This window comes from Schistocerca americana, chromosome 4 (genome assembly GCF_021461395.2).
Source record: "Schistocerca americana isolate TAMUIC-IGC-003095 chromosome 4, iqSchAmer2.1, whole genome shotgun sequence".
NCBI classification, from domain to species: domain Eukaryota; kingdom Metazoa; phylum Arthropoda; class Insecta; order Orthoptera; family Acrididae; genus Schistocerca; species Schistocerca americana.
Genome location: NC_060122.1, coordinates 424,458,890 through 424,482,193, shown reverse-complemented (window position 1 = coordinate 424,482,193; position 23,304 = coordinate 424,458,890). Strand labels below are relative to the sequence as shown.

The following is a 23,304-nucleotide window of genomic DNA, read 5'->3' as shown; positions in this document are numbered from 1 at the left end:
TGTGTGTATGTTTGTGTGTCTATCGACCTGCCAGCGCTTTTGTTTGGTTAGTCTCATCATCTTTGTTTTTAGATTTTATATATATATATTATTAGGAGTTTGGTTCTTGAGGAAAAATAAATAATATTTTGATGTTGTAAAGAAGAATATAAGGTTATACAAAGTGTCAGACTAAAGAAACAGTCACTACCCAAAGACAGAGTGCATTTAAAAGTGACTTGTCCTCTGCACAGCCTTCCGGTAAGTGTAAAGGTAGCAAAGACAGTCAGTAGGGCACCAACTTGGTAACCAAGGAGATGATATACGTTCCACCACTAGTCAAGAATGTTATGAATTACCACTGGCAAGAGGGACACCAGCTAGTAACCATGGAAACAAAGTGGAATCGGTAAGTACCATCATCTGACACATATGTGTAGCTAGTGCAACACACTTATGTAAAGTGCATTTCATGCAAATTAGCTGTTTGTCATGTTGTTACATTTGTCCAAATGTAACTGTTTTTTGTTTAAATGGCCGAGTCACAGCTTACAAGGAAAACACAGATGTAAAGTCTGAATTACAAGACATAAATCCACTTTTTACCAAGTGTAAGATATACCCAGGGTGTATACGTGGACAAGGAAAAAATATTGCCGCATTTCCCGCTTAGAAATACACTTTCTCCCAGATGAAAATACACCTTTTCCGCATTAAGTGAAATTATACTTTACCTCGGAACTGTAACACTTATCAATCCTTTGAATGGTTATAGTTTTATGCACCGGCATAAAATTTTTCGGCACTTTAGAAATTGAAACTCAGGGGAAAAAAACACGTTTTGGAAAGATGTCTGATATGCAGCAACATGCACACTGCATATTTTCGTATTAAGAAAGTACAAATTCGAATTCCACCAATAACCACATGTTACTTTCCAAACCATTGAAATCAAGATTGTGATGTGCTTTTGTATGCCAATCATAGCTCATGTCACGTGATCTCGCCAGCAGATGACAGCGGATATTCAGAGCATAGAACTCGTGATGTAGTCGGCTAATAGCAGCATCACTGTTAAGTAGCAAGAATACACAAATAGGAAAAGTTAATGGTTTAAATTAGTATACATTGTGTTGCTACAAGAAAAGAAAAGCTTTCACATATAATATTGGTCTCCAAGATGAATAAGCTGCAAGAGAAGCTAAGCATTCACACATATTGTTGATTTTTCTGCGGGTGTTACACTTTAAAATACATCACACAAAAGTGCCAATAAAATTTTTAACAACTACATAAATGTCTGATCTACTGGGCTCGAAATTATTCTAAATGGTCATCCTCATAGAGTTGATTTTTAAATGAGAGTAAAACGCTCTGTGATTTAAGAAACTCATCATTCATTTGCACACATAGTTCATTTTGCGTAAAAGTAAATTTACTTTGAAAGTAACACTTTTCAAACAACCATTCGCAATAATTTCCCGTGACCTGTTAGAAAAAGATTCGTTTCAGCAGTTGTCACAGAGCGCATCTACAATGATGCAGGAAGCCCGTATGTTCGTATGTGTAAAACATTAAAAGATCTTATATTATCTCATAAAAGAAACAAGACATTAGTGTGTATTCCAAGAGCACCGGAATTTCGTGAACCATACTAAAATGCATAATTCGGCTTAAAGTGCACATTTGTATGTCCAGAATTGGATGTAAATTTTCTTGGAGTACCAATACTGTATTATCTCATGTTTAGCTCATTATTGTGGCATAATACCATAAGTGCTAGAAGATGAAAACGTACACTTGAAATGCAGTGGACAGTTGAAACTAGCCAATAGTGTGGAATTAAACACTTCATTTCAAATAAATTGACTGCCTCAGCGGAAAAGATTAATAAAGGTCAAATTTCTTTAGCAAACCGAGAAAAATAACTTCATTGTTCTGAAGGCGATTAATGACTGTCAGAAAGGTGGAAATAAAATAAAATCTGAAACTAGTAACATATTTTAGTCTTCCGTAATTACACGAATGATAGCTCCCAGCCACAGAAATCCACTTTGTTTTCATTTGATGTGAGAGCAATAAACGAAGATGAAACAGCAAACTCACTAAACGTAAACACGGGTCATGTGGAGACTACCAACCTCCCCACTACAACTCAGACTGCTCTGTCATCAGCCCCGGATCTATGATATTTCCGAACAGGGGCAATACTATATAGTGGCTGTGCCCCTCCCTCGAGAATTTGAGGCAAGATGCGCACGTCACTGTATTTCGCTCTGTGGAATTCAAACATGTTGTATTTTGTAATGGGTGCCATCAAACTGTATTCAGGACAGTGGAAATTAAACGTCCTGCGGTGCCTCTCCTGCTCCCAGGCCGGTTTGACATCCTGCCTCTCTTTTTTTTTAAAAATACTGGATGCGATTACTTGTAACCAGGAGAACAAGAACTCTTCAGAAAATTTGCGCATAAGCTAATAACTTACTGCTTTGTGTGACATAAAATTAAATATTGGATACACAAAACTAGTAAAGACAAGAGATAAGCAAGACAGTACCCATTTCTTCAATCCTTAAGTCGTAGTTTTTTTTTTGTCTCTAATCTTGTTACAGCTTTACATGGTGTGCTTTCCTTTCTGGGAAAGGATCTATTATCTCATCAAAGTTCATCAAACGTTTTGTTACATGAAAAAACGAAATGTCATTGTCTAATACTGAAAAAGCTGTTAAGACAAGTATTACCCAAGACTAGTGTGGTTTCTCAATCTCATTACGTGTATTTTGTCACTGTCTGCCAGATAAAATGAAATAGGACTGGCTAATATAGCAGCAATTTTAACACACACCAAATAAGCGACACTCTTTTGGCACAAATGGTCATTTTTATAACACAACTGAATCGCATAATTCATGAAGTACTAATATCAAATGCCTATTAGGCCTACTACAAGCAGAAACGTTTACATTAGGAAATAATTTCACATTTCATTCACACGCTCTAGCTTCTGAAGCACGAGATTGAAAATTTTTATATAAATTTGGAATCGTCATATTCTTCCATTATTTGTGTGATGTCCCTGTTTCTTCTCCTTCCTCATTCTAACAAACAATCTTGTCATCACTAATTCTGTAACTATTCCTGACAGTGTCAAAATTTATTCTACGGTTAACTTCACTAACACTGCCACAATCACCGGTTTAATTATCCTATGTTTATTCTCCGGTTAGGCGTTATTACGTGTTTGAGTTTTCCGCGCTACTCTCAGAATAGAACTTTAGTGGTTGCTAGACAGAGACTACAACTGGCCCTTACTAGTGTAGCAGTCTGGCCAAAAATTTTTTGTCTAAATTTCATTTTCTTGGATACACCAAACAGCTAATATGTAATCTTTCTTACCTGTTATTCCTGTTAGTCATTTATTTCCACTCTGGTAGTCGGAACCTATGGATTTAGCTAGTAATTATAACAACACTGATCATTTGCAAACCCATCAACCACATGGACAGCGATTGGCATTCACCCATTCATCTTTATTCCGCTCAGCTCGTATACCCATGTCCCCTTTTTGTCTTCAGAAAAGTTTATTTCTAGATGCAATGGGGATTCATCTGGCGGAGACATCACATACACTATGCACACATTCAAAAATCAATTTATGATTCATTCAGAAATCAACTTAGAATGTGTTCAAAAACCAACAGGAAATCATATGAGTAACTGATAGGCCAACGTGCAATGGATGCTAGGCGCTTTGTGAAACAAGGTCTTTTTCCTCAAGAATCTGAATTTAGTGCCACCACCCCCCATTAGCACAACTTAATCAAATCTCATGGCCATTGACTGTCAATGTGGTTATGCCAGAGACTTTGTGAGGGGTTTCTGCTATTTAACTTCTGGTAGCCGAGCTGTATGTAGCAGCATTCCCCATGCCTGCACCAGCTCCATGCCAAAGTTCCTACCATCATGAAGGATACAGCAGCTGCTCCTTTTTACTACATTATTTTATTTTAGTTTCCGTTTCAATTGTAACTTAAGCACTGCATTTTATTCCTCTTCACAGAAAGTTAGATCTGAAGATTATCTCTTTAAAAATCGAAACTGGTCATCTAAAAATAAACAACCTAAATGTACTCATGACTTTGTGTATTGAAATAAGTTATAATATTATAAAGATCGCTATTTTTTCTGGAAAAATGTTCCAAAAAATTCCTCTAGTAACTGTTGGCCACACATTTTTATTACACTTACTATCATAAAAATTAAATTCCTTCCTGCAGTTAAATGGACGTGTTTTAAGTAAATGAAGTGTCTAGCTATTTGAAGTATAATAACCATAAAATGAATGCATTGCTACATTTAGAGAGAAATTTTAATGTATGTTGAGGAACTATGTACAAATGAAAGCACTCCAAGAACACACGTGTATATTAATTTTTACTTTCAGTTAAAAGAATTTTGATATCTCTTTCTATCATTTCATTAAAATAGTGGAACTGTATACTTATTCATGTTACACATATCACTATTTTACACAGAAATTCATGTCTTTTTTAGAAAAGTCAGTAATAGAAGTCACAAAAAACAGAAAGTCGGTTGTGAGTAAATATACTCACCAAATCAGATTTACTGCTACTGCTGTTGTCTTCGCTGCTATGTGTAACAGAAGGAGAAGCTGTGGTCGGTTCAGCGGGACTTGGTATCACACTACAACTGTCTTCATTTGTATCTGTCATGTAGACAGGTGGGTTCCACAAAGGGAAAAATGTTGTTGGTCTCAATGACATATGATTATGCCTCTGATGTTTGTGAGATGGCTGCAGAAAATAATGTAATGTCATTTGCAACATTATAAGAAAACCAATTACCTACTCAAGACATATATTTGCTAAATTTTCATTTGTCATAACATATTCATAACACCGTAAGTTCAGCAATTCTGAACAGATTCCACTCTTAATTACACTTCAGTGAATTTAACGCAACTAATAAACTGACGTGACAAAAGTCATTGGGTAGTGATACACGCATATACAGATGGCAGCAGTATCGCTTATACAAGGTATAGAAGGGTAGTGCACTGGCAGAGCTGTCATTTGTACTCAGGTGATTATGAACTCATGATGGAAATTAACAGACTTTGAACACGGAATGGTAGTTGGAGCTAGACACAAGGGACATCCCATTTCGGAAATCGTTAGGGAATTTAGTATTCGGAGATCCACAATGTCAAGAGTGTGCTGAGAATACCAAATTTCATGCATTATCTCTCACCATGTGCAGTGCACTGGTCGACAGCTGTCACTTAACGAGTGAAAACGTAGAGTTGTCAGTGCTAACGCACAAGCAATGCTGCATGAAACAGCCACAGAAATCAATGTGGGGTGTACAACAAATGTATCCATTAGGACAGTGCAGTGGAATATGGCAGTAATGGGCTATGGCAGCAGATGACCGATGGGAACACCTTTACTAGCAGTACAACATCACTTGCAGTGCCTCCCCTGGGCTCGTGACTGTATTAGTTGGAGCCTAGACGGCTGGAAAACCGTGGACTGGTCAGATAGGTCCTAATTTCAGGTGTTAAGAGCTGATGGTAGGATTTGAGTGTCGCACAGACACCACAAAGACATGGACCCAAGTTGTCAGAAGGTACTGTGCAACCTGGTGGTGGCTCCATAAAGGTGTGGGTTGTGTTAACATGGAATGGATTGGGTCTTCTGTTCCAACTGAACAGATCACTGACTGGAAATGGTTATGTTCGGCTACTTGGAGACCACTTGCAGCCATTCATGGACTTCATGTTGCCAAACAATGACGCAATTTTTATGGATGACAATGTACCATGTCACCGGAACACAATTATTGTTCACGACTGGTTTGAAGAACATTCTGAACAACTAGAGCAAATGATTTGGCCGCCTGGATTGCTCAACATCAATCCCATCAAACATTTATGGAATATAATGAAAAGGCCAGTTCACGCTCAAAATACTGCACCAGAAATATTTTTGTAACTATGGACGGCTACAGAGGCAGCATGCCTCAATATTTCTGCAGGGAATTTCCGATGTATTATTGAGTCCAAGCCACATAGAGTTGCTGCACCACACCAGGCAAAACGAGGTCCTACACAATATTGGGAGATATCCCATGACTTTTGACAGCTCACTGTGTATATTCCTACAGTACGGTAAGTCACATCCCTCCACCAAATTTGTTCCCTTCAGTGGTGCTAGTACCATATAGTCCATAAGGCATCTCTGTCGACAGTGTTCAGAAATAATACGGAAGGAAACATGACTGACTGAAACATTGTGCCAATCCTAGAGATCCAGATTCAGGTACCTGTTTGGCACACATGTTCATCTGTCATGATATATTCAAAAATGTTTGGTATCTACATCACTACTCTGCAATTCACGGTTAAGTGCTTGACAGAGGGTTCACACAACCACTTTCCGACTATTTTAACCCAATCCATTATCAAACAGCATGTGGACAAAAAATGAACACTGAAATATTTCTGTTTCAGTTCTGATTCCTCTTATTTTAATACAATGGTCATTTCTCCCTATATAACTTGAATTCAACAAAATATCTTTGCATTTGGAGAAGAAAGAAGGTGACTGAAATTTTGTGAAAAGAAATCAACACAATGTGAAACACTTTTATTTTAATGATTACTGCCCCCAGCTTGTGTATCACATCTGTGACTCTTTTTTCTATTTTGCAGTAATGTAAAACAAGTTTAATTTACTTCAACTTTTTCAGTGTCCTCTGTCATCCCTATCTCGCAAGGATCCCATACTACAAAGCAAAACATTTGGAAGAGGCCAGAGAAGTGTAGTGCAGGCATTCTCTTTAGTAGGTTTGTCGCAGTTCGTAGTGATTTGTCAACAGTCTTTGGTTCGCCTTTCCCATAGCATTTTTTCGGTGACGGTTCCAATTGCAGGTTGTTCGTAATTGCGATCCCTTGACATTTAGTTGAAACTGTTGTCTTTTTTCTTTACCCCTTCAGTGTACATATCAGTTAGAAACAAGATTTCTTTTCAAGTCAGTGTCTCACGCATGTGCTACAATCTGGGTGGATTCCACTGCCATGGTGACAATATAATGTGACTATCTTTTACATTTCTAGTGTCATTTGTGCATCTTCAGACATTCTCTCACAACTAAATTTTCGTCTGTATCTTTGTCAGAAAATGAGAGCACACACATATTTATACAATCACTCAAACACAACTCATGCATACACGAATGCAGTCTCTGGCTACTGTGTCAACAACCTCTCTGAATCAGATCCAAAGAAACCGCTTCTCACACCTCCCTACCTATTGTCGGCAGCTGCTAGGCTAGCAGCAAGAAGTGGTGGCAGCACTGACAGCAAGCTGAGGGGAGTGGTAGGAAGGGGAGAAGCAGTATGGGTGGGGGAGTAGGGGAGCGGCACACATTCTCGGCTGCGCCCAGCCAGTGACAATGCACAACGTCTCAGTAAACAAACCATTTCATCTACAGAGAGAAAAACGAGATTTTTCCAGCATTTTTCAAATTTTCCTGACTTTTTTGAAATTTCCCCGATATTCCCCGATTTCCAGAACTTGTGGCAACCCTGTGGGTGCTTTCGCACTACTCCACACCTGTAGGCGAGATGATTCCACATTTCACAACAAGGTGTTCTTGCGATACTTCTTGAGCATTATGTCGCTCTGTGGTAGTACCGTTTATGGCCCCCAATCCTGTTCTTCACAGATTCTTGCCCCCCAAAGATTTATGCCTTTGCTGCTTGGCTTCTTGTCCCTGATGTGCACACACACACACCATGTCTGGCCCCACTTCAGTCACGGGCTGCATTTCTCCTTTATGTGCCACACAAGACGATGTCAGTTTCTGTGATACATAATGTCACTACTGCTCCTTCTCAGTGATGCTCCAGTTCTGGTCCCACTCCTGCAAGCAATCAGCCTGCCGTTGGTACGGTAGGTTCTTTGAATGGGGTAGCAAGTCCTCCAGCCAAGGCAGCAGCACAGGACCATGTGCCCCCTCTTGCGCTATCACCTGCTACCTACCAGAGAAGCCACGAACAATGTGTCCCTGACTTAGCACTGTGGCTCATCTTTCTGCGGACTTCCTTCTGCAGACTCCAGATCTAGTTCCTGCTGACAACTCTCCATGCACAATAGGGTGAGTTCTCAGGCTGGTGCCAACTGCTGTTCCTCCCTCAGAGATTCACAAGGCACAATCCGTAGGTCAGTGGACACCTACAGTTGTAGGGTGCTGCCGGCTTTACTAAGACTGTGCCTCTGCTCCACGGACTGATGTGGACTCTAATGTTGGCCGCAGCCCTGTTTTGTGCCCTTACCTTTTCCTTCCTAAGCCACCTCATCCTATCTCAGATGTAGTTGCCCACTATTTCCTGACTTTAATAAGTCCATTTCTTTCAGGCAGAAGACTCAGAGCAATGCAGTCCAACGGCCCGCAGTCCGCATTTATTTGGTTTCTACACCACAAGTCCTTCACTGGATGACAATATGACTATCTCCAGGGTCGCCTTGTTTCCCTCAGGTTGCCCACAGTTGTTGCTTGGGACAACCTATGTGGGCCGCTGGTCAGAGTTCCTTGGCTCTATGGTTGGTTCCTCTTGGCAGATTCACGTCATCACGACACCAGACAACTCCAGCCACAGTACCCAGTGCTCCTCCAGGGTCCTAAGCAGCACTTATGCAGTGCCCTCCTTTTGCCACAGCACTGGAACCTGCACCCCCAATATTTCCTCACAAATGGTTCTCACAGTGACACACACCTGCACACTTCCATAATTCCCTGCTGCCTGTCCCAGCCCATGCCTAATCTATGCACGCACTTTCCGAATCATTTTACTGTGCCTCATCTGTGCGTACTTGTCTTACGAATGTTCTTCCCAGGTCTCATCAATGCACAATAACTCTGAATATTTTTTTCTGTGCCTAATAACAGCATGGTTTCTGTACTGTCTTCTCCACTGTTACCACAGCCATCTATGCCCTCTGGGCACAATAACTTTCCTTCCCAAATGTTCCCACACCAATCTCTGCCCTCTAGGCCAAAAGATTTCACATCTCTGATGCTACCACATCCTCCACTATATTCCCAGCTCCATCCTTCTCCATCTCACAGGTTTTTGCACTCTTTTTCCCTCTAGGTCCAAAAAGTCTCTCTTCCCATGCTCATACACTCATTCCTGCCCTCAAGGTACCATAATTTACCTTTACAAGCACATGTACCCTCACGGTCATACTCTGGACATGTTTTTATATCTCCTTCTCCAAGTGCCTTAACACTGATTCCGCCTTCTACACCCAGCCTGTTTCTCACTCTTTGTAGTCTCCTTTGAATTCCCGCCAAGTGTTCCCTAAGGCAGACGCCATGACTGAGGGGGCATTTCAGTATCAGTCGTGCCTGCGCTGCTGTCACCATGTGGCCAGAACCCTCCAGAGGTGGATGTCATAAACTTCTTACTGCAACAGAGAGGGCTGATGAAGAGTAGCTGCAGTCTTTTCCCTGGTGTTCCATTGCACTGTCAGGGCACAAGATCAGTCAATCGGAGGTTCCAAGCTGTTGTTGGATCGAGTGAGCATGAAGAGTTTATGAAGGGGCCCACTGGAACTGCTGTATACCGCCATTCACTGAATAGTGGATTCCGTATGATGTTAAACAGCCACATAAAGAAAGGTGATGCTGGTCGAGATTGCCATTTGCAACTGTTCAGCCTATGTGTATTGGCATATTTACTGCTCAAATGATTAAATAATTTAGTTGGTTGTAGAGAAGTATGGTATCAGTGCGCATCGAGGTTACTTGTTGAGACCACGTGGTTTTGGATGGGTGTGCTTGCCTTGACCAGAATTATATTTATTACAGTACGTGTTACGCAGCTGAGTACTGTGTATCCTGTTATTCATTTGATTATTGTTGGAAAAGATGTCATTTTGGAAGGAGGGTTGTATATGGGTAATGTTAACGTGTGAGCTATAAATTCAATGTAGTAATGGATGTGTGTTTTGTGTAAGGATTACCTGTGGTCATTTCAATATTCTTTATTCTGAAATGCAGGATGGTGCAATCAGTGCATATATTTAAATCTTTTCTTGTTAATTGCTAATGAGATCTGTGTGATTTCTGTCTGTCAGGTTAGTTGATGGGATTTGTTTTTTTATGTAAAGATTATCTGTGGGTCCTTTTAAAATTTTTTATTCTAAATGCAGGCAGATGAACGCAGAACATAATTTGAAAGTTGTTTTGGTTGATTCCAAGTATGCTTACGTTATGCTGGTTCATAGCTGCTATCTTAATATTAGTTGTGCTTAAAGGTAAAAGAGGAATGAAAGTTTAAATTGAAATTTTCCCTGTTCTTTGATCTTAAATGTTGTATTAAAAAAAAAAAACCTAACTGTGATAAAATCGTTTTATCAATTCTCTTGAAAAGCTAATTGGGGGTTCACCTATAGAAAGCATTGTGGTTTAAATATATGCGTGTAATAAAAGCGTGACTGGCACTAAGTCTCAATTTTTGTCGATTTTCCCTAGATATTTTATGGTTGTTACTGTTTCCACTTATTTATAGTCTTTTTGTAATTAAATGACAATTGGTCTTTCTTAACTACAGTGTGTTTCAAAATTGACATTCATTGGATGTCATTATATATGCCTGTACACCGCAGCGCCACCACTGCATTGCTACATCACAACAGTATTTATTACATTCAACTTACAATTATAAATAATAAGCAATTTACTTGTGTGCAAAGGGAAGAGTATCAAATGACCAACAATGACTGAAGAATGTGTTGAATGAGTGAGAATCTTTCATGGATAGCCTCAAGAAATTAGTTTGAAAGGCTAGTCGTTACTAGCAATTCCAGTGATGTCTATGTGGAGACATAGGGATACACTTACAACTATGTTCTTATCATTTGCTGTTGTTACAAGCTCCAAAACCTAAGACTATAGTTTACATGCCAACTTTGTGAACAAAATGTTGCTGCATGATGAAGATTTTCTGCATTGTGTCATCATCATTGATGAATTGACATTTGACCAAAGATGGAAACTGAACACTCATGAAGTGATATCTGGAGGTCAGCAAATCCAACAACATAGTACAGTTGCATAAAGACTCCCCTAAATTGAATGATTTTTGTGTCATATCCGGGCAGAAAGCTTATGGGCCTTTCTTTTTCAGTGAAGCAACTGTAACTGGTGTTTCTTATCTCGATGCCCTAGAACTATGTCTCTTTCCTTCATTGGACGAAGCTGAACCACAAATCTTTACTTGACAGCAAGATGGTGCATCACCTCACTGGCATAACTCAGTACACAATTTGTTAAATAACACTGTACACAATCACTGGACTGGCTACAAGGAACCAGATGTCGAGCTAGTTCTGCATGATCTCCATGTTCACACATGATCTGATGCCATGTGATTCTTACATTTGGAGGTTCATGTGTATGTGCCTCCACTACCAGCTGATCTACCTACTTTAGACACAACACTGTTGCAACAATTTACTCCAGACACACTGCTCACAGTTTGGGACAAACTCACTCGCTGCTCACATTGAACAACTGACATATTATTTATAGTTGCAAGTTGAATGTAACAAATACCACAAAGCCTTATAACCCCTATATTCTCTCAGTGACAACTGTCACTCCCTGCAATAAAAGACCTTCTCTATATAACTGCATTACCCACAAACATCCTCATGTAGCTTCCAACATTATCCACTGAAGTGCTTGCATAAAACATGAACAGTAATGTCTGTGCAACATTCCCTAGAGGGATACTTGCACAGTTACTTTCACATGCAGCAGTATCAGCAGCAGAATACTGAATATAGTTGTTGCAGACAGTTTTTTTATCAGCATTCATTCTGTTAGCTTGATAATGGATGTTGTCCATCAACAGCCTCGACAAGCAAAATGGTAAAAAACTATTACAGTGTGTGTTCTTGCCTTCTTCAGTAGTTCATACTGTAAAGGTGTCTTCGGTATTCTCCCAGGAATAGGCAGTCCCGCACGCTGAAGCTTCAGAAAATACTTTTGCACACGGCTGCACACTTGCTTTGGGGTACGGGTGCCTGAAAAATTAACACAAACACTGATACATCAAATTCACAAGCAGAAACTAGTAAGTTACAGTCATAAACATTATCAGTTGCAATTGACTGTATACAACCCATGTTAACCTTATTTTGGGCTATCAGATGACAAATTTCAAGGTGTCTTACTTGGCTGCAAATCAGTGAGGTATCGCTACTTGGACAATTTACACCTATTGTGTATTGTACAATAATTTATGTATTACTAAATATTACCCAATTCAGCTGCAATTTTTCTCCATCTATTAGTTTCATTCTCCTCAGATGGATATTTAACTAGAAGTTCTTCCAAACGATGCTGTTCCTCATGCGACCAAAGCTATCCAACAAAGAAAAAAATTATTTTTTTAAACAAAGTTTAATTAAATGCCTCATTGTGTTAATTTCATTAATGTGACAGGCTGAAAAATAGAAGCCTGATTACAGTTCTTCTCAATTTTCACTGATTGTATACACCACTTCCACCCCTGGGAAATGTCTGGACATCCAAATCATGTCGGAACAAGCTATTTCTTACATATTTCCATATCACATGCCACTAAACAGCTGTGTTTGAGCAAAGCAACCTTCTATGCATATTTACAAGGAGCATGCCACTGAAAGTGATCCTAACATTAAACCTAAATCCTCGCTAGAACAAGATATTTGTCAGTGGAAGTCCAACAGAAGTGACCCTGGCCTCTGCACCATGTAGCTTTCAGATTAAGAATACACCAGCTAATGATGAAAATGGCTTCTACTATACCAAATATGCCCAGTCATGTTGGTGCATTAAACAGAATTTTGTATTTAAAGTAACAACTTTGGTGGGAACAACTCTGTTAACCTTCAACAAGAAGAGATGCCCACTGACCACTTAAATTAATAAACAACAAATAAAATAATCATTTAATACATGTATACAACTCTGTCATCTAATTCATATGCAAACAATGATTGAACTATTACTTCCAAAAGAACTCCTAATACCTTGTTGAAAGTCTCAGGCTTTGTTTCATCAAATATTCTCCCTCTTACACGTATTTTCTCATTTTCATCTTCTATGTCATTCTGAGATACGTCACAAAGGTTACTATCTTGAGGTTTTAGCAGTTCACTATCAGGTGCTATACCGTATTTACTCCAATCAATATTTGGAACCTGTGATATGAGAAATGAAAACACAACTTTGAATCTTACATTAAATGTTAATCTTATATTAAATGTTCTTGGTGCACTTGTTGCATTAATTCTCTCTCTCTCTCTCTCTCTCTCTCTCTCTCTCTCTCTCTCTCTCTCTCAAAGCTTTTGACAACAGCCACCATTGTCTTTATCCGAAGTCAACTTACTCAGTAACAGAATCACACACATTAAAGTTTAATGTAGCAAATATGCATCAAAAGACTTAATTTTAATTTTTAATCTGGCTGAGAATATTGATTCATGATTTTCAACAGCACAGCACCTAAAAAATATCAGTTTTGCAAACAACTCGACCGGGATGGACACATTAGAGTAAAACAAACAGTTAAGAAATTCTTGAAACACGCAATTCAAATGGCATGAGAAAGGTAAATCATTCACCCTACAGAAGAGCATGAGATAGGCACATAATAAAGTTTGTTAATTAACAGAGCTCACCTATCAAACTTATAATCATTACATCATACAATATAAATCTCTTCCCGGACACTGTGATCAGACTGTAGTGTCAGAAAACAGGAACTCCGTGTGCAGTGCTGAAGAATGAGAGAGTATATCTGTCTGTCCAATACCTCCTCTACCTTTATAGGGTGAGTGCTTACATTTTCTCGTGAATTTTTTCTTACTACATTTGGTACTATTTTTTCACTGTAAGTCATTTTTAAGCAAATCAGATATACTACATACCTCATCAACGAACATTCTATCAGGAAGTGGTGGTATCCATCCAGCTTGAAGTTTCTCAACAAATGTCAATGGATCTTTCAAGACTGCTTCTTTTAGTAACAATATTTTATCGTAATCCTGCAATATGTAATAATATTTTATTATTATAATTGAGGTCAGGCACTAAAGTTTTCAGCATACAAGCTTTGGATATTGCAACTGGAATTACCGGCACCAGATTTCTGGTAATTCAGTCTAACACAGTGTAAAAGCTTTGGTTGAGAAACTTAGTACAATGATAATGATCTTAATATTATGTCTCATTTTGAAAACATCACCTGAAACATTAAAAACTTGATGCTTGTGGTAGCTAAAATTGTCTTTCTTAAATTAACACCTCAGCACAAAGACACGACTTATACTGTCCAATGTCATACTGACACTTGCTAATACACCAAAGATTGTACTATTTGTTTAAGAACTGGTATCAAAGTGTAGCTGTTGTTATATAATACACTTCAGAGCAACTGAATTAGATACAGCTTCTGTGCTGGAGAAAGGAACTGAATGTGCTCCTGATTCAAAGTTAAAAGTTTGAAATTGATCATTTCTGCATATTGCTGTCTATAAATAAGGTAAACTGATAAGATAAGAAATAAGGGGGATCTCCACAGAAATGGTAAGGAAAGAAATGTATATGGAAAACACTGACAAGAATAATGGACAGGAAGAGAGGACATGTATTAAGATGACATAGGGGAATAACTTCCATGGTACTAGAGGAAGCTGTCGACAGTAAAAACTGTAAGGGAAGACAGAACTGTACGGGACGACAGATGTTGGAATATATTCAACAAACAACTGAGCATGTTGGATTTAAGTGCTACTCTGAGATGAATAGATTGGTATGGGTGAGGAAGTTATGGCAGGCCACATCAAACCAGTCAAAAGACTGTTGACAATAAATACCAGAGTGTGCTGTTGCAATTTCAGCTCTATCTCAGTTTCAAGCACAATCAGTTGGTGCAATAGCATATCATAAATAAAAATATAAGTGATGGGAAATATTATTTATTAATCCCACTTCACAAAATCAGAAGCAGCAACAGGTGAAATCACATAACAGACCTAATTACACTACTCTTTGTCGCTTGTATGCAGATGGAAGAACATATCACCATCTGCTTCTTGAGATTTTGTCAAGTGGGATGTAATACATCAAAGTTTTCACCACTTATAATTTGGTTTATATAGCGCAATGGCAGAAACTGAGTGTGCTTGAAAACAACAGTGTCGAAATGGCAACTGAACGCAGTAAAATATATAGAGAGAAAAGCACACATTACATCTTTCAATCAATTTCTGCAGTCTGTGGGCCATTCCTCAAGAAGTTAATGGACACCATTAATGGAATGCTGTCAGACTTCGTACTGATTCCTGCTGTGGCAGTTGAGGTCATTGATCATGACCACATTGTGGGTGTCGCTGTGATACATTCTTCACTATAAGACCATGTAGACATTGGGATTTTCATTTTACACAATGTCGAGGTAGTTCTGTGATTACCTCAGTTCAGGAAAAACTGCCTCCCCCTCCATCTCCATCTCCACCTCCACCACCATCATCACCAGTCAACTATTGTGGCCGATAAAATGTTGATGACAACAGATTGTTACAATGGAGAGACAGAATATAGTGCAGCTGATCACTTGCCAATTCAGTGCTGGACAGCACCTTATGAACAGCCATATTTAGAATCACCACTTCGCTGTTGCACACAAAAGCCTAGAGACACAGTTTTGTGTGTGTGTGTGTGTGTGTGTGTGTGTGTGTGTGTGTGTGTGTGTGAGTGAGAGAGAGAGAGAGAGAGAGAGAGAGAGAGAGAAATATGAACTTGGGAAACTTAATGCCATGATAATACACACATCAAAAAAGTTTTGCATCACCTCGGTTCCAAGAATTTTGGAATCTGCACAGAAAATTGGAATAGAGATCAACATAAGCATCATTTACACCCTTTTTATTGCTCATGAAAACCATACACTGCATGTAGTACCACCATACAGTGAGATCTTCAGAGGTTGTGGCCCAGGTTGCTGTACACACCGGTACCTCTAATACCCAGTAGATGCGTCCTCTTGCATTGATGCATGCTTGTATTCATCGTGGCATACTATCCACAAGTTCATCAAAGCAATGTTGGTCCAGATTGTCCCACTCCTCAACGGCGATTCGGTCTGGATCCCTCAGAGTGGTTGGTGGGTCAAGTCATCCATAAACAGTCCTTTTCAATCCATCCCAGGCATGTTCGATAAGGTTCATTGTCTGGAGAACATGTTGGCCACTCTAGTTGAGCGATATCATTATCCTGAAGAAAGTCATTCACAAGATGTGCACGATGGGGCGCGAATTTAAATCCATGAAGATGAATGCCTCACCAATATGCTGCCGATACGGTTGCACCATCGGTCGGAGGATGGCGTTCACGTATCGTGCAGCCATTACGGTGCCTTCCATGACCATCAGCGGCATACATCAGCTCCACATAATGCCACCCCAAAACATCAGGGAACCTCCACCTCACTGCACTCGCTGGACAGCGTGTCCAAGGTGTTCAGCCTGACCGGGTTGCCTCCAAACACGTCGTCTCCAACAATTGTCTGCCTAAAGGCGTATGTGACACTCATCGGCGAAGAGAATATGATGCCAATCCTGAGTGGTCCATTCAGTATGTTGTTAGGCCCATCTGTAGTGCGCTGCATGGTGTAGTGGTTGCAAAGATGGACCTCGCCATGGACGTCGGGAGTGAAGTTCCGCATTGTGCAGCCTATTGTGCACAGTTTGAGTCTTAACACAACGTCCTGTGGCTGCACAAAAAGGATTATTCAACATGGTGGCATTGCTGTCAGGGTTCCTCGAGCCATAATCCGTAGGTAGCGGTCATCCACTGCTGTAGTAGCCCTTGGACGGCCTGAGCGAGGCATGTCATTGACAGTTCCTGATTCTCTATATCTCCACCATGTCCGAAACAACATCGCTTTGGTTCACTCCGAGACGTCAGGACACTTCCCTTGTTGAGACCACTTCATGGCACAAAGTAACAATGCATTCGCAATCGAACCACGCTATTGACGGTCCAGGCATGGTTGAACTACAGATAAGCCGTGTACCTCCTTCCTGGTGGAATGACTCTTAACTAATCAGCTGTCGGACCCCCTCCATCTAATAGGAGCTGCTCATGCATGGTTGTTTACATCTTTGGGTGGGTTTAGTGACATCACTGAACGGTCAAAGGGACAGTGTCTGTGATACAATACCTACAGTCAACATCTATCTTTAGGAGTTCTGGAAACCGGGCTGACGCAAAACTTTTTTTGATGTGTGTATCTCTGAATCATCTGTTACTAGTAACGATTTTGTCGGAAAGGACATCTATTGTAGTGTAGAATGGAAACCATTTGGTGAGAATGGAGATACCATTATAGTGTTCAGTGTGACGTGTATTCTGAAACTGTAAATGAAAGTGTAACTCTCCGATATCTGAAAGGTAAATGGCACTTTTATTGAGAGTGATGAAAGTAAGTCATACTGGAATAAGTTGACACACAAATGGGTAAATATGAAACTGGAGGGAGGGTGTTTTAACCCACAGAACAATTCTCTTCATGACTGCAACTGCCCCAATGAGAGAAAAACATTGATGGTAGTAATCATTTTAACATTGTAGACACATATACTAGTAAACTGGTAGTTAGTGGCACTGACATTTGGCAATATGAAGTTGTGGCAGACTAAAAGCACAAGAAAGAAACATAACCATTGGCCAAAGTACATGTACAAAAATAAAAAGGTTGGACAATGGATGTGACAAGCCAGATGTCTCTAAAAATAAAATGAATAAATAAGGATGGTAAGAACACATAATAATAATGGAACATGCCCAGCAGAAAGAAAGTATTAATTTTAATAGCAGAACCTAATGAGCTTAGATGTTGCATTTATTTGTATTGCACGCATCTCCTCTGACCAACCCCCGCCCCCCCCCCCTCCCCCCTCCTTCAGTACATCTCCCTCTCTCTGTCCATCTCCATCTTCCCCTCTCCGTCGACCTTCTCCTCCTCCCTTTTCCTTTGTTGATCTCCTAAACCCAATGTATCTGTCAGTGTCCTGCTCCTCCCTCTCTCTCTCTCTCTCTCTCTCTCTCTCTCTCTCTCTCTCTCCCCATCGCCTCTCCCCCCTTGCACTCACTGTCTGTCCATCTCCTTTTGCCCTTTTCTCTGTCCATCGTATCTTCTCCCCTCTATCATCATCTATTTCCTCTCCACTATCTCTATTCAGCTGCACCCATTTGCAAGTGAAGCCCCTGCAAGGCAGGCCGATACTACTTGCAGAACACTCCCCCCCCCCCCCCCCTCTCTCTCTCTCTCTCTCTCTCTCTCTCTCTCTCTCTCTCTCTCTCTCTCTTTCTTTCCAGCACCCCACCCTTCTGCTCTGCAATGCCTATTTGCAGTTGACCCCCGCTGTGTTGGTTGCCCAGCAAAGCAAGTCAATAAGGCAAGCTGATAATATCCTCACCCAACACACCTGGAATCCTACATGACAGGTGCTTTAAAAACATTTTTTGCCTGCATCTCTGCTCCTGTGGGAACTAAGTGGTTCTAACCCCCACAGTGTGAGTTACTCGTGAAGTGTTTGGTCAAAATCAATCCAGTGGTTTGGGAGGATGCTGGGCATACAAACACACGTTACTTTACACACACACACACACACACACACACACACACACACACACACACACACACACACACACTACACAAGAAATATTTAAATTTGCGATTCAGAAAAAAACACAAAGACTTAGAAATATTCATCACTAGTAAGTGTTTGTTTCAGACTTGATATGCCACTGTTGGGGAGTAAGAGACTCTTACCCCTTCTGTTGGTGCCGCAAAGAAAACGTAGACTGTGCTGCCTTCTGCAGCGTGTTTGTGCGATGTAATTACTGTAACTGTAATGGATTCTGTGACAGCAACCAAAGAATAGCAATAGTTTGGTGACAAAACACGGGAGTATATGAACAGATTAAGTGCTGCACAGATCCAGGAAGATGCAATATCAACAGACAAGGTTCTGAGTGACTCAAAATGAAATAAAGCCACATGAGTTTCAGCACAAGCAGGTAAGTGTGCGGCAATGCTATACTGCACTCTCAAGAACATTAACGATTCTTTTTTTTTAGTGCATGCATACTGGTGGCAGAACAATACCGCACAGTTGGTGTATTATTGTCTATTACAAAGGAGGCTGCTCATACAAGCAGGCAACAGCACCTTCTTTTAGCAAACAGTGACCATTCCTAAGGGTTGCTAACAGTGAATACTGGAGCAGTGCCATCTCTTAATAACAGCAACCACCTGATGGAAGTTAGCAAGTAAAAATGCACCCTTGTGGTAATAAGCAAAAACATGAAGGACACAAGTACAACTAACTATCACCAAAGTGTAAGACAAGCAAACAATTCTGCACTCTAACACAATGCACTTTCTGAGCCACATAACAGCATTTGTTGTTTCTGTGCCAGCAGAGGAAACTGAACACTGTCAGGACAGCCCCCTAGAAACCTACAGGAAACTTAACATTGGCAGGGCAACCTGCAAGAAACCCTAGAACAGTTGACCACACTATGACATTACAGGATTTGCTAGATGACACAGAGAACAAGTCAGACAAAGAAGCTTATGAAGACAATGCTGACAAAATGCAAACATACTATCCAAAAGGCAAAAGGGCTTTCAGGACCAGCATGTTTATGGGATAGAAATACAGTTGATATATATTTGTCAACCTCAGCAACCTGCCAACACACCTATGCAGACATCAAGTTGCTTACCACCATCTTTTCTTAGGTGACATGTGAGCATGGCCTCGATTCTGGTAACAGTTCACAGCTTCCATAGATGAAAATCCAATGGTGTTTATTATGGATAATCACATATTCCTCCATGGATATTGAGATGGGAAACCAAGGATTGGTCAATGGGACTGCTGCTACAGCTGACACATATGAGCAGACAAAGCAAAATGTGAAATCCAAGCATAGGGATAAGAACCGGACTGTCCAAAGTCACCTTGACTTCATGGAGAACTTTAACACTTCTACTTCAGAATAAGTGATACGCTCATTACCAATATTAATGTGTTACCTGCTTCATGAGCAGCCTTGGAGATAATTCCTACAGGAAGCTTTATTTTTCCTCCCCAAAGCAGTTTATGGCACTTACAAAACCTTTCATGGATTTGGATTAAAGAGCATACTTAATGGTAAAGTCATTCTGTTTAAATAGCTGAGGCCAAAACAGAGGAATGAAAGATTAGTACAAAAGCTGTAGTCTTCTTAAGTCTGCCAATAATCCTCCTAATAATATTACAATCTTCTGCATAACTTCATTTCTTCCGTTCCTTCTGTAGATCTGAAGTACTCATTGTTGTTATATCTCTGCATGCTACACACACTTACTGTAATTTAGGGCACTGTACAGTTTCACAGTAAGTGGTCCTCAAGCTCCTTACTTCTAAGGAGCATAGCTGCTTGACTCACAAATCTGAGTAGAGGATTTTGCAAGAAGCCCTTGATAATTGAACTTTTCATTTACTTTACGTTTTCTGTCTGTTCATACAATTATTTTGAATGTAATATGAGGGATTTTTTTATGCTCTCTCAATTATTTGCATTATCACAAAATCTTAACACATTTACACCTTGAGTGTGTCCTGTTATGTGTTTTCAACTTGTGTTCCGCAGACACCAAGTCCGGAGGTTCTAAGCGGAGTTGGTAGGTTACTAAAGGTCAGTACTGTGCAAAGGAACTCCAAATCCACTGAGAGTGTTTTTAAACTGAATAAAGGGGCTCCAGTAAATTCACATGTGCACCTACATGAACAGAGGGTAATTAGACAGACAGTTGCAGTCAAAGTAACCTTAATACAACTAGGATGTGGCAAGGGCCTCAGAGCTTGCTTGCTATTGACTGTTTCACCTCAACAGCCATTACCCCAGCGGCATGTAGTTCATCTTGAGGTTGATAATTATTTGATTTATAATACCATATTAAAATAAGTTTTCAAACAAAAATTCAAGTTATGGGTTGCACACAAATTCCACTATCACTCACTCATCCATGGTCATCTTGTAGACATCCGCTTAAGGAGTTTGACATTCTGGCTAATGCTTCGCTGCAAATTTATTTGCTCATGAAGTTTGTTGTAAATAATTCACTACAGTTCAAAAGGAACAATGTTGTACATAATTACGGCGCCAGAAAGAAAAATGACATTCATTACTTCACATTAAGGTTGTCTTTACCACAGGGTGTGTATAAAAGCAGCAACGAAAATGTTTGGTAACTTATTTAGTGATATAAAATGACTGACAGCAAAGTAAAATTTGCAAACAAACTGAGAACATTTCCCCTTAAAACTCTTTCTATTCCATACTGTAATGTGTAAAAGGTGATGGGTAAAAATTACTAACTCACAAATTAATCTGCAATGTGAATATAAAATGACTTGTTTCACATCGTTATGATCTATTGTGCAAAATGATCTGTGGAACATGTAACTAACTAACTCACAGTAAATGGTGGGCTGTCTAAGCATGTCCACAGTTTATGGCTAGTAAGACTGACAGTGCTGACAAATTCCCACCTCAAGAAGCCTGGGTTCACTAACCTGATCTCAGGTCTCACCAACTGGGCTCACTTTATTTATTTACTTATGTATCCATCCTTAGACAACATACATTGTATGGATGTCATCAGTGAATGTACAAATTATGGTATGAAGTCTAAATATTTTCTTAACAAATGCCATTTACATTGTTTAATAAGCATAGTTATTTTGATGTAGAACTAAAATACATAAATACAAAGCCCTGCACACATATTACATAAATGACAAAAGATAATTTATATTGTTTAAATAAATATATAGGTGTGTTGATATGGAACTAGCAGACATAAATACATAATACGTGAATAAAAAAAGAATGATGTTAGGTATAACTTATTTTAGGTGTTACCAACAATTCTTCAGTTTTCATTTCATCCATAGTGTAGAAACAATGCTCTTGCAAAAACAGCTTCACAGTTTTTTTAAAAGAATACATACTGCTAATTTCTTTTATATTCTGTGGCAGCTTATTATAGATTATCATGCCTCGATAAATGAGACTGTTCTCTGCTTTTAGCAGAGAGCTAAATGGAGGCAATGACTCAACCTTGTGTTAGGATCACAGATAATGTTATTCAAGCTATAATTGACGAGATTTTTTCTGATATACATTACAGTCTGAAAACTAAACTCGCAAGGAATAGTCAGAATGCCCAGGTTTTTAAATAATTCTCTGGAATGAGCCCATCTATTGCTTTTTGTCATTATTCTTACAGCTCTCTTTTTTAATCTGAAAGCTATTTCCCCAAAAGATTATTCCGTAGCTAAGGATGGCATGCACATAACCAAAGTAATCTGACCTAACACAGACGGCATTGCATACTGATGCAAGAATTCTAAGCGTGTAGCATGCTGTGGAGACCCTCTTTGAGATAATCATGACATGTTCATTCCATTTTAGCTGGCTGTCGATGTGCAGTCCTAGAATTTAATGTTAGTTACATCTGTTACTGAAGTGTTGTGTGCTTCTTGTTTATTCTAAAGTACATGCTGTTTATTTTCTTGTGCTTCTTGTTTATTCTAAAGTACATGCTGTTTATTTTCTTAATTTTGAGAGTTACTCTGTTCTCTGTAGACCATTTGTAAACATATGCTAGTGCTTCATTGGCTTTTTCCAATAGCAGCTCAGGTGTCTTGCTGGTAATCAGTATATTACGGTCATCAGCAAAAAGTACTTTTTCTCCAGGCTCCACACATTGTGGAAAATCATTAACATAAATTAAGAACAATATTGGCCCCATAACACTTCCTTGTGGGACTCCTATATTAACATACTGTTGGTCAGATAAGTGATTTACCACATATTTAGATGTGCTATGCGAAATTTCTAATCTCTGCACTCTGTTTAGGTACAATCGGAACCATTTATTTACCACTCCCCTGATTCCCAGAGACTCCAACTTGTGTAGAAGAATGTCCTGATCAACAGTATCAAAGACCTTCAATAGATCTAGGAAAAATCCAGTTACATAACCGTCCTTGCCTAGTGATTCAAGAACAATTTCTGTAAACTGAGTTATTACGGTTTCAGTGCTTCTGCCCAGTCTGAAGCCATGCTGTTCATTGCAGAGAAGATTATATTTATTTAAGTATCTCATAAGTCTGTCTT

The 23,304-nt window shown here is 39.5% G+C and overlaps 1 protein-coding gene across 1 annotated transcript in view; it reads right to left on the bottom strand.

The window, feature by feature from the left end:
- Positions 1 to 23,304, bottom strand: part of LOC124612395 (ZZ-type zinc finger-containing protein 3) — a 77,490-nt gene that overhangs the window by 24,039 nt on the left and 30,147 nt on the right. The window contains exons 2-6 of the mRNA XM_047140576.1: positions 13,989 to 14,105; positions 13,089 to 13,259; positions 12,336 to 12,438; positions 11,974 to 12,098; positions 4,593 to 4,793 (exon numbers count right to left, since the gene is read on the bottom strand). Coding sequence (XP_046996532.1) covers positions 4,593 to 4,793; positions 11,974 to 12,098; positions 12,336 to 12,438; positions 13,089 to 13,259; positions 13,989 to 14,105 — 717 coding nt within the window. The remainder of the gene's footprint in view (positions 1 to 4,592; positions 4,794 to 11,973; positions 12,099 to 12,335; positions 12,439 to 13,088; positions 13,260 to 13,988; positions 14,106 to 23,304) is intronic.